The sequence below is a fragment of the Xenopus tropicalis genome, chromosome 3, assembly GCF_000004195.4.
Source record: "Xenopus tropicalis strain Nigerian chromosome 3, UCB_Xtro_10.0, whole genome shotgun sequence".
In the NCBI taxonomy this organism is placed as follows: Eukaryota; Metazoa; Chordata; class Amphibia; order Anura; family Pipidae; genus Xenopus; species Xenopus tropicalis.
Genome location: NC_030679.2, coordinates 146,222,473 through 146,234,708, shown reverse-complemented (window position 1 = coordinate 146,234,708; position 12,236 = coordinate 146,222,473). Strand labels below are relative to the sequence as shown.

General features: G+C 40.4%; 1 protein-coding gene across 1 annotated transcript; it reads right to left on the bottom strand.

Moving 5' to 3' along the window:
• Positions 1-2,010: 2,010 nt before the first annotated feature.
• On the bottom strand, positions 2,011-10,382 carry LOC105946962 (taste receptor type 1 member 1). The gene is made up of 5 exons (XM_031898287.1): positions 10,234-10,382; positions 8,181-8,472; positions 6,502-7,311; positions 3,005-3,128; positions 2,011-2,930 (listed from the first exon to the last, which is right to left on the bottom strand). Exons 1-5 carry the CDS (start codon positions 10,380-10,382, stop codon positions 2,011-2,013), a joined length of 2,295 nt encoding a protein of 764 aa, XP_031754147.1.
• Positions 10,383-12,236: the final 1,854 nt, after the last annotated feature.

The window sequence follows — 12,236 nt, the reverse complement described above, 5'->3', positions numbered from 1 at the left end:
ATGTTTTGCCTTAAAGCGATTAAAAGATGTTCCATACATAAAACATATAGCAATGGCGATAGAGGGCAGCCTTGCCTAGTACCATTTCTAATCCCAAATATCTCTGAAAGTATACCAATTATTTTTAGCTGTATATAGGGCCAAATATCTCTGAAAGTATACCATTTATTTTTAGCTGTATATAGGGCCATGATTTTTTCTATTAATGACCTTTCCAATACCTTTCTAAGAAAAGTCCAATTTACTCTGTCACCTTCCCCACATCAGTTGAGAAAAGTAGAGAAGGTATTCGCAGATACTTTGCCCAGGTCATCAGGTTTCAAATTTTCATTGCATTTTCCTTGCCTCCCTTCCCCTAACAAACCCTACTTGGTCTCTATGAATCCATCCAGGAATTATGGGATTCAATCTAGTGGCCAGGATTTTTGTATAGAGCTTAAGGTCTATATTTAGTAAAGATAAAGGTCTATAACTACTGCAACATGCTGGGTCCTTGCCTGGCTTAGGTATTTCTGAAATATGTTCCAACAGAAGTTCCTCATATAAGGGGCGGGATGAATCAATTTCAACAGTTAACTAGAAAGGGGGCCAAGGTCCTAGAGCTTTATGGAGTTTTACATTTTCAATAGCCTCTAATACTTCCTGTAGTTGAAAGGGAAGACTTAAATCTCCTAACATTGAATTATCTATTTGTGGTAATACATTTTTTCTTAGATATGCATTTGTTTTTAGGTCTTATTTATGTTGGTTGATATGTTGGGAGGTATTATAAAGGTCTTCATAATAACATTTGAATGCCTCTGCTGTCTTATTTGGGAGAATTTTTTATAGATAGTGATGAGCGATTTTTTTCACCAGGCATGGATTTGCAGCGAATTTCCGCATTTCACCATAGGCCAATTGTTTTGTGAAACTTCTGGAAAAATTCACTATTGAAAAATTTGTTGCGTGGAATTTTTTTATTGTCGTGCGTCAAATTGGGCACAGTTGAGTCAAAAAAGGTGCAGTTGCATCAAAAAATGCGCAGTCGCAAAAAAGGGTTTGGTCGCATAAAAAAGGTGCAGTCGTGTCAAATTGAGTGCAGTCGCATCAAAAAAGGGCGCGGTTTCATAAAAAAGGGCGCAGTCACATAAAAAAAGGCACGGTCGTGTCAAATTGAGCGCAGTCGCATCAAAAAAGGGCACAGTCGCATAAAAAAGGGTGCGGTGGCATAACAAAAGGGCACGGACCCATAAAAAAGGTTGTGGTCGCATAAAAAAAGGCACGGTCGCGTCAAATTGAGCACAGTAGCATAAAAAAGGCGCGGTCATGCCAAAATTGGGCACGGACGCATCAAAAATGCGGGCGACAAAAAAATAGACACGGGGGACAAAAATATTGCGCGTCAAATGCGTTTCACAAATTTTTCCGCTGTTTCGCTAATTTTTTGCCGTTTCGCGAATTTTCTTGCGAAATTGGACAGATTCACTCATCACTATTTATAGAACCTCCTTGGTTCTATAGCTTCTTATGGTTTTTAAAACTGTCTCTACAAACCATTTCAGACCAGATTAAAATTACATTTCCTATCTTGGAAAAACCAATCCACGTTTTTTGCCTCTGGGGTGATGGGGTGATGGGGTGCTGGGGTGCATTTTATTACTTTTTCTAGGTACAAATATGGAAATATCCAGTGATTAGCAGCTAAGAGGAAGGACTATCTGAAATACAAATGATTTCAAAGCCCATAACTGGTCAGAGTTTTTACCATTATAGCAAGAGTTTTATTTTTCTTCTAAAAAAAATGAAACTATCATTTTAAAAAAGTAATAACTCGGTGTATTATGTTTCATCCAAATTATTTAGGGAAGGATATATATATATACAGAGAGGAATTGTCTATTGCAGACATGCAATGTTACCATAAATAAACTATTTTAGCATATAATTATGGCAACCATTTTGTCTTATGCTGTATATTGAGAGCAATCACTTTGCACCAGGGTTAAAGTGTCACAACTTTTATATATGTCACCCCTTTTTTTTATTTTTGACCTCTTTACCCATGAGATGTTCTCTAGAATTCATGTTGGGTCTGAACAATATTATAAAACATTTTGGCACAAAAATACAGAGCTTCACAGTCCAGCTAGAAGATAAAATGGCAAAGACCTCCATTGCCACAGTATACATGCCCCGGGCACTGAGATAGGCTGGGATAAAGGACACCCACACACTGAGGAAAGCCAACATACTGAATGTGATAAATTTGGCTTCATTGAAACTGTCAGGGAGGCGTCTGGCCAGGAAGGCAACAATGAAACTGATGGTGGCCAAGAAGCCAAGATATCCCAGCATGCACCAGAAAGCAGTTGGTGATCCTTCATTGCAGTTAGCAATGATGATTCCAGGTTGTGTGTCAATGTCAAGTTCAGGGAATGGAGGGAAAAAGAAAAGCCAAATTCCACATATGACTAACTGAATAAAGGTGCATAACACAATAACACAGTAGGACACCCTTACTCCTGCCCACTGTCTTAACCTGCTGCTGGGTTTGGTTGCATTAAAGGCAATGACAACAGTGATGGTTTTGGCCAGAACACAGGAGATGCAGAGAGAAAAAGCAATTCCAAATGCCACCTGGCGCAGAAGACACTGTGCAGGTTGTGGGTAACCAATGAACCCTAAAGAGCAAAGGAAACAGAGGAACAGGGAAAGCAGGAGAAGGCAGCTAAGGGAGTAGTTGTTGGCTCGGACAACTGGTGTTGTTTTATAATAGATAAAAACAAACAGAATAACAAGTGGGATAAGAGACGAGAAGATGGATATTGCTGATAATCCATAACCCAAAGGTTCTTTATAGGAAAGGAACTCTGTTGTCCTTAGTAAGCATTTGTCTCTTTGCAGATTGGGCCACGTGTCCCAGGAACATGAATGACATTCCGCTGCATCTAGAGAACAATATTAAGATTAAGATCTTTGTATGAGTAGCAGGAGATATTGAAGGAGCACTACCTTATTATACCTGTTTGGTTTGAAATCCGTCCTAGGGGGCACAAGGCACACTCATAACAGCAAGGGGGCTTTCCAGTTACCATAACCTTTCTAAATCCAGGAGGACAGCTTGGGCTGCAGTTGGAAAGAGGAGCCTATAAAATAACAGAATTATATACAGGTGTGAGTACTAATCATATTTTATTGCACTGTATTGTTTTACTGTTATAAAGTTATATATATAAGAATTCAAACACACACATGATTACACATACTAGCCGACCTGTCTATCCCACTCTACTACAGCCTTTAATAACAAGGGCTCTCCTATCACTCACTACAATTACTCTTTTAGAAGGTCTATTTCCACAAGCTCCACTGAGCCAACAGGAACCTATGTCTCTCACAATAACACATGATGTTGTAATATAATACATATCTCAAAAATGTGCACAGGTATAAAGATACACACAGGTAAGCGGATACACTTGCCAAAGATGAGAATTACCCTAACGTTTCGGCACAGAAAGCCTTTCTCAAGGGGAAACTCCTTGTTATTAGTGATGGGCGAAATGTTTCGCAAAACGGATGGAAAAATTTGCTGCGGAAAAATTCGCCGCGGGTCGCTCGACAAAACAATGGCCGCGGGCGACAAAACAATAGCCGCGTGACAAAATAATAGCCGCAGGCGACAATTTATTTTAATGTAACACTTTCACCATTTCGCGAATTTTCCGCCGTTTCGCGAATCTTTTGGAAGATTTGCAAATTTTTCAGCGATGCGAAAAATTCACCCATCACTACTTATTATTCTCAGTCTGGCTTGCCAACACCTTTAGTTTCTCCTCTTCATGCTTCTGTTGTGTGATCATATTGTTTCAATAATCCAGCAATTTTTTTCGCAATGCGCAACAATTTTTTTCGCAATGCGCAACGATTTTTTTTGACGCTCAACATTTTTGCTGCTTCACTGATTTTTCGCCATTTCGCAAATCTTTTGAAAGATTCACGAGTTTTTCAGCGAAGCGAAACAGATTTGGTCATTAGTGCTGGTAGAATTTTTTCTCCAGGCATGGATTTGCAGTGAATTTCCGCATTTTGCCATTGGCAAATTGTTTAACAAAACTTCCATGAAAATTCGCTTCGGAAAAATTAATCGCGTGGAATTTTTTTTTAGGTATTATCTTGCAACAACAACAACAAAAAGATTCTGCAAAAATGGCTTCTTAACACAATTTTATTCCTGATATTGTTACCAAACCTTGGTAATAAAATGTATATTTCCATACCTGAGTGTTGTTATTGGGCCATATAATTCCAGTACTGTCTATTTTGAAAACTTTTCCATCTGGGGCATTCAAGTCATATCTCCCAACTGTCACCTGCTCCAAATTGCCCTTATTACTCACATGCCAGTTTACAATGTCATAGATAGCTGGAGGGTTACCTTTTGCATCAAAAAATACTTGGCTATCATATGTAGTCTGAAAGGTTACATTTTTAATATAGCGAAGAAGCTGAAAGAAATACATTTCATGAATTAGAAAAGATTTGGAAAAGGAAATCTCAGAATGACAATGTGTAGTGTCGGACTGGCCCACCAGGAAAACTCCACGCGGGCCCACTTGCTTCTAAATACTTAGCCCATTTTATGGTCATTCCCTATTTCTGTATGGGAACAAGGGAGCTTGATAGATGGAAGAATAGAGTATAATATGTAGAGAAAAGAGACTAGGATAACACACAATTTGAGGGAGGATTTAGTTTTTAGAGTGGGCCCCTGCCATGTCAATCTGATACCGGGGCAAGGCACTGCTGAGAGTTGAACTCAGGATCTCCTGTTTACAAGACAGGTGCTTGTAAATTCAGTGAGCTACAAGTGGGCACCTTTCTACAAGGGCAGCTAAATGCTCCTCCGTTATTCCCTTCGTATCGCCAAAGGAGTCACGCTTCTGTTTATTTGTATGTCGCTTTGAAATTTCCCAGTGGCCATTTTAGTTTGACTCCTTTCTTTTGCCTACCATACCGACATCATCTTTTGAAAGGCTGCTAGTGAGAGAAATTGCCCACAGGCGGGAAGCTCGTACTTCCAAGTTTGAGGTTGGGGGAAACGAAAAGGGCAGGCACTGCTGAGAGTCGAACTCAGGATCTCCTGTTTACTAGACAGGCGCTTTAACCAACTAAGCCACAGCACCAGGCTACTGCCTCTGTCAAGGGCATAAGAATTAAAAATGGGCACATGCAGAAGATTGCACCAAGATCAGGATTATTGGGCAAGTATTACACAAACATATTTGTCAGCTCTGCCTTAAAATTCATGACAAATTCTTGATTCAGGTGTGAGCCTTGCTCCTTGGCAGGCGTGAGCAGCGCTCATTAGCAAAACCAAATCAACAACCTGAACACATCCTTTATTCCCAAGGAATTTCCCCCCAACGCACATGTTTTACCTCCAACCACCAATACCTTTCGTCCCCAGTCTGTAGCTTGAAGCTCAGTAAGCCTAGCTACTTTGCAATCTTCCTGCCTTGACAGGAACATTATTCGGGCTGAGCATGAAAAGATGTGTCTAATTGACCCAAGACACAGTTCCACACTTTGATAGGAAGCGGCTGTTGCTTGGTTGGTAGGCATACACTTGCCAGGAGACTGACATCTGCATGTAGAACAGGCTGGGAGTTTTCAGAGGAACCATGCTTTAACGGGCAGATACCTACAGAGAACAGACATGGGTAAGAGAGCCAAAGGCACGCTCTAGCCATTCCCCGCAAGCTTTAAAGGAAGAAGGTAGGCACTGCTGAGAGTCGAACTCGGGATCTCCTGTTTACTAGACAACCAACTAAGCCTCAGCGCCAACCAGTTGAGGCAGGGCCCACGGACAGAAAGAGAAATAAGCACACTGATGCCCCATTCCGCAACTTCTTTCTCCCTTGCCTGAAAAATTCAGTGAGCTACAAGTGTGCACCTTTCTACAAGGGCAGCTAAAGGGACAGCTAAATGCTCCTCCGTTATTCCCTTCGTATCGCCAAAGGAGTCAGGCTTCTGCTTATTTGCATGTCGCTTTGAAATTTCCCAGTGGCCATTTTAGTTTGACTCCTTTCTTTTGCCTACCATACCGACATCATCTTTTGAAAGGCATGCTAGTGAGAGAAATTGCCCACAGGCGGGAAGCTCGTACTTCCATGTTTGAGGCTGACAGAAATGAAAAGGGCAAGGCAGTGTTGGACTGGCCCACCAGGATACCAGGAAAACTCCCGGTGAGCCCAGGTGTCAGTGGGACCTCTTGCTTCTAACTATTTAGCCTATTTCATGGTCATTCCCTATTTCTGTATGGGAACAAGGAAGCTTGATAGATGGAAGAATAGAGTATAGTATGTAGAGAAAAGAGACTAGGATCATATAGAATTTGAGGGAGGAGAGGAGGAATTAGTTTTTAGAGTGGGCCCATGGTCTAGAGATTTCTGGTGGGCCCCTGCCATGTCAGTCCGACACTGATAATGTGACTAAAACAACAGACAAGTTGCTTACGTGCCAAGGTTGAAATGAAGAAAGGTTGGTGCAGGAACCATGATCAAATGGTCCATTTCCAGGAACACAGAGAATCAAATTCTGTAAGGCCCAGGCAATTGCATAAACTGCATTGTATACGTTAAGAGTTGCTCTGTGATAAGATTCTGGTGATGTGTTTTCTAGATTTTCCTTCCCTGTACATGCTTGTATTGTGCCATTCCCTAAATTCTCCTGACTGAGCCACTTACAAGAAAAGCTTTGCTCCCAATACTCCTTTATAAATGGATCATAGAGCGTCTTAGAAGGACTCAGGCTGTTGAGGTATTTAGAGAACATGGGCAGTTGAGCACCATGGATAGCAAAACCAAGAGTTCCAACTGCAACCCTTTGAAATCTGCTTTCCGAGTGTACAGCTGAAGTTGCCCAAGACTCACTGGCTACCCAAATAATTCCACTTACATTCTGTCTCAACAGCTCTTCTAGCACAATTACAAAGGAAGACTCAGCATCTAGTACAACCACAACTTTTGCTGTTGACTCTCTAATGAGTTGGACAATACGAGGAGCATTCCTGTTAGGTTGACCAGTCAAAATATTCTCAGCAAAGGCCACACAGCCTCCGTTGTTTATTATTTCTTGCCTTATCAACTGAAGTCCAAATTGACCGTAATCATTATCAGAGGCAAGAAGACCAACCCAAGACCAACCAAAATGAGAGACCAGTTGAGCCAAACCTTTCATTTGAAATTCATCGCTGGGGATGGTACGGAAAAAGGAAGGAAACAGGTAACGGTTGTTGAAAATTGGGCTGGTTGCAAAGTAACTGATCTGTAGAAGTAGAACAAGGATAATCAGTCATTATCACACAAATTAGTAACATATTTGTGATATCTGGACTATTCCTGTATGAAAACCATGAAGTTTAGATCACACATCAAATCCATATTAAAGCCCCAAAGGAGAACTAAGCTTCAAAAAAAGGTCAGATTTTAAGTGTTATACGTATGAAAGAGCCCAAGGCCACAGTCATTTAGTAGTAACCATCTTGTAAAGATTAGTGATGAGCGAATCAGTCCCATTTTGCTTCATCATAAAAATCATGAAATGGCAAGAAAATTTGCAAAACGGCGAGAAATTTGTGAAATGCATTTGTCGCACAATTTTTTTGTCGCCCATGTCTTTTTTTACATGACCAATTTTTATGCGACCGTGCCTTTTTTTGATGCGACCGCGCCCAATTTGACGTGCGACAAAAAAAAAAATCAACACAACGAATTTTTCACGGTGAATTTTCACAGCAGTTTTGCAAAACAATTCTCCAGTGGCGAAATGCGGAAATTTGCTGTGAATCCATGCCTGGTTAAAAAAATTCGCTCATCACTAGTAAAGATGTATCTAGTATCTTCCTACCCTCTTTGTGCTGATCCCATATTCTTTTGGTTGCTGTGAGTTACCTGATCTTAGAGACCAATTCACAATATTCTGGGTGATTAGTAGTTACATTTTATGGCAACACAAAAACGCATTGTAATTACTCTAAAACAATTTCATTTTTTGGTGTTACTGTTCCTTTAAATCACATCATTCATAGCCATATGTTTTTTTAGGCTTTAACTCTCTCTTAAATATCCCTAAACAAATACACATTAAAAATAGGTATAAAATATATGTAAAATATTTATTGAAGGTGCGCTTACCTGTGGGTATCGGTTGAGCCCCAAGATCTGGGCCATTATAATGGAAACTGAGGAACCTGAATCCCCAATTATAGAAGCCAGAGGTGACAGTTTGTTGCAGTGATAATTTGGGGTGGTTTCCTTTCCTCCAGAAAGCATTGAGAGGGTCCCATGTGCTGCCTTACGTAAATTGAAGCAAGTGTCAAACACCTGGAAGCCAAGGGTAATATTGGAAAGGAGCTTAGGCTGGGCATTAATCTCCTCAACTGCAAATATTAAGGCCTGCATGGTCTCGTAAAAATGAGGAGCAACCCTACGTGAAATCACCAAAGAAAATAATAATAAGGAAGGGCATATTTAAAAAAAATGATATATATTTTTTATCATTCTAATGTGACTATAGTATGACTAACACTCACTAAGTGTCTACTACATTCCACTTTATGAGAGATGGTACCCCCCTACTGCCCTATGGCTATAGGAAACAAGTGTCTACATCAACGGTTCTCAACCTGTGGGTCGGGACCCCTTGGGGGTCCAACGACCCTTTCACAGGGGTCACCTAAGACCATCGGAAAACACATATTTACAGTGGTCTTAGGAACCAAGACACCGATCTATGGTTGGGGGTCACCACAACATGAAGAATTGTATTAAAGGGTTGCGGCATTAGGAAGGTTGAGAACCACTGGTCTACATGATGTGAAGAAGTCAAACAACACAATAAAGTTGGCAACAAGGTTAAGGAAATGGTACCCCCTACTGCCCTATGGCTATGGGAAACAAGTGTCTACATCAGCGGTTCTCAACCTGTGGGTCGGGACCCCTTTGGGGGTTGAACGACCCTTTCACAGGGGTCGCCTAAGACCATTGGAAAACACATATTTCCGACGGTCTTAGGAATCATTTTATGGTTTGGGGGTCACCACAACATGAGGAACTGTATTAAAGGGTCGCGGCATTAGGGAGGTTGAGAACCACTGGTCTTCATGATGTGAAGAAGTCAAACAACACAATAAAGTTGGAAACAAGGTTAAGGAAATGGTACCCCCTACTGCCCTATTTACCCAGGTTATAATATACAGTGTCTGGCAGTGTCTAAAGAAAATGGATTTGCTAAGTCATTTTGAAAAGGTTTCACCACTTATCCAGGAATGTTCTTCAGATGGTACCCCCTACTGCCCTATGGCTATGGGAAACAAGTGTCTACATCAGCGGTTCTCAACCTGTGGGTCGGGACCCCTTTGGGGGTTGAACAACCCTTTCACAGGGGTCGCCTAAGACCATTGGAAAACACATATTTCCAACGGTCTTAGGAATCATTTTATGGTTGGGGGTCACCACAACATGAGGAACTGTATTAAAGGGTCGCGGCATTAGGGAGGTTGAGAACCACTGGTCTGCATGATGTGAAGAAGTCAAACAACACAATAAAGTTGGCAACAGGGTTAAGGAAATAGATGATTCTGATATATGGACCTTTAAGAAATCTATCTCTGCTATGGGTGATCCTTCATTTTCATACCAACATTTGTGAAATGAATAGCAAGCTCCGAAATAAAGACTTAGGTCATTTCTAGACATGGGAGTGCCATGGTTGAATTGGAAGAATGTTGTGATCATGGAACAACTGAAAGTAACAATGGAGTTAAGTATTTTATGGATGGACAGCAAACTTCAGAATGTAAAGTCTACTGAATGATAAAGCGGTGAGTTAAATAAGAGAACGTCGTTAGTAATAGGAATGCGCTACATTAGAAGACACTGAGGGGTAACATGTTTAATACGAGGGTCAGTTAACAGAATATTGCAATAGGAGAGGCACGAAGAGTACAAAAATAATATATTTTGTTGCCAATGTAAAAAACATCAGAGCCTAAAGGTGTAAACAGGTTGATAATGCTTTTGTATTGAATTAGTTCAAGAGCAATAAATGTATGTAGAGGTATTGTACATAAGGCAAGGTTACTAAATATCTTTGGTACTGGTAAAATGTAGCCACTATGTGTGTTCCCTGTCTGGGTTTTTAGCATGGGGTGATTAAACAGGGATTCCAAATCTCAATGGCATGTACCTCTCACAATGAAGTTCTGGGGGTTTGGTAGTAAAGTTCAGATCTTTGTAGACTCTGTTCCAATAAACGGGAAAGGTGCCTCCTATGATTATGTCCCCCGGTTGGCTGAAGTAATCTCTAGTTCTTTCAATGATCAAGTTGCATCCCATTTCGGAGCCTGGAACTGCACATACGTCTATGGACACTGCGCACAAAATCCATACTGTTGAGAATATCAACCAACACATCCTTTGGAGCCTCTGTGTGTTGGAGTTAATTGTCTCTATAACCAAACAGGTTGCCTCTCTCAGCATTCTGTTGTAACATACAAATACCATCATGGTCATTACTGGAAACACTGAGATGGTTTATGTGAATTGATTTTATACCAGACATTGTGTACTTAAGTAGTATAAGACCTAGGGGAAACCAAGCATTATGAAAAATTATCTAAACTACATAGGGAAATTAAGTGAATCCCATCATTTTCACATTTACTCCCTATAGGGAACAATCTACAATGTGAGAGTTCTGAGTAAGTAACCCAGGACAAGCTGCAAAGGGAATCATCAAGGGATAATGTTTCATAAAAAGCTTTAACGCTTTACTATCTACAATACATAACTTATCTACTACTTATCTATCTATAATGTTACTTATCTACATAAATAACTCTCAAAACTTCTAGTGGGAACTTGATTGAGATGAAGGACAAAATAAATTACAAAAAAATCAGGTGTACAACACTTTGGCCAAAATATGTAGACTTGCGTCATGTCAAAGCTCATTATACTCCTACATTGGCTCATTACACCACCTATTGTTATTTTAGATCTTTTGTGTATAGTCATGAGCGAATCTGTCCCATTTCGCTTCATCGCAAAGTTTGCGAATCTTTCATAAGATTTGCGAAACGCCGAAAAATGTCGCACGTCAAAAAAAATTGTTGTCCTCAACTATTCTTTTGTTGCCCACGGCAATTCTTTTGGTGCCCGCGGCTATTCTTTTGTCACCCGCGGCTATTCTTTTGTCGAGCGGCTACTCTTTTGTCACCCGCAGCTATTCTTTTGTTGCCCGCTGCTATTCTTTTGTCGCCCGTGGGTATTTTTTTGCTCAAATGAGTAAAGAATTCCTTGTGGTAAGAGTTGAATTGGCAGCCAGTGATAAGCAATTTTTTTCACTAGACATGAATTGGCTGTGAAATTCTGCATTTCGCCATTGGTACATTTTTTTTGCAAAACTGCACCAAAAATTAATTGCGAGTGAGGAAAAAGTCATGACAAAAAAGTCATAGTCACGTCAAGAAAGTCGCACATGTCAAAAAGTCATGTGGTAGTTGCATTTTGCAAATTTTTCTCTGTTTTGCAATTTTTTCAGCAGTTTCACGAATTTTTCAGTGAAGTGATTCGCTCATCATTCGCTTATGGCAGCTACTGATGTTATGTCTAGTGATGAGCACATTTTTTCGCCAGGCATGAATTTGCAGCGAATTTCTACATTTCGGCATTGGCGAATTGTTTCGTGAAACTTCTGGGAAAATTCGTACAAAAAAATTTGTCGCGCCTCAAATTGTGTGTGGTCGTGGCAAATTGGGTGCGGTCACATGAAAAAAGGGCGCAGTCTCGTCAAAATTGGGCGAGGTCATGTCAAAAAAAGCACGGGCCACCAAAAAAAGATGTGAGCGACAAAAAAGACGCGGGTGACAAAAAAAAATCATGCACCAAATGCATTTTGCAAATTTTTCGCCATTTCGCGAATTTTCTTGCCATTTCGCAAATTTTATGGCAAAATGAAACGGGACAGATTCGCTCATCACTGGTTATGTCTGTAATGATTTAGATTTATCCGGGTCATAAAATACAGTGTCTGGCAGCGGTCTAAAGAAACTGGATTTGGTAAGTCATTTTGAAAAGGTTTCACCACTTATCCAGGAATGTTCTTCAGAACGTAAGAAGGTATCTCATTAGAAGGGAGTAGAAAACATTACTCAGTAATCCTATCTGCTTGAGATATACCATTAAATA

Excerpts from the sequence above, each read along its gene's own strand:
- LOC105946962 (XM_031898287.1), bottom strand. The coding sequence starts at position 10,382 with ATGGGATGCAACTTGATCATTGAAAGAACTAGAGATTACTTCAGCCAA. Across the intron at positions 7,312-8,180 it reads GGCTCAACCGATACCCACAG|ATCAGTTACTTTGCAACCAG; the intron begins GTAAGCGCACCT and ends CTACTTCTACAG. Across the intron at positions 2,931-3,004 it reads ACGGATTTCAAACCAAACAG|ATGCAGCGGAATGTCATTCA; the intron begins GTATAATAAGGT and ends ATTGTTCTCTAG.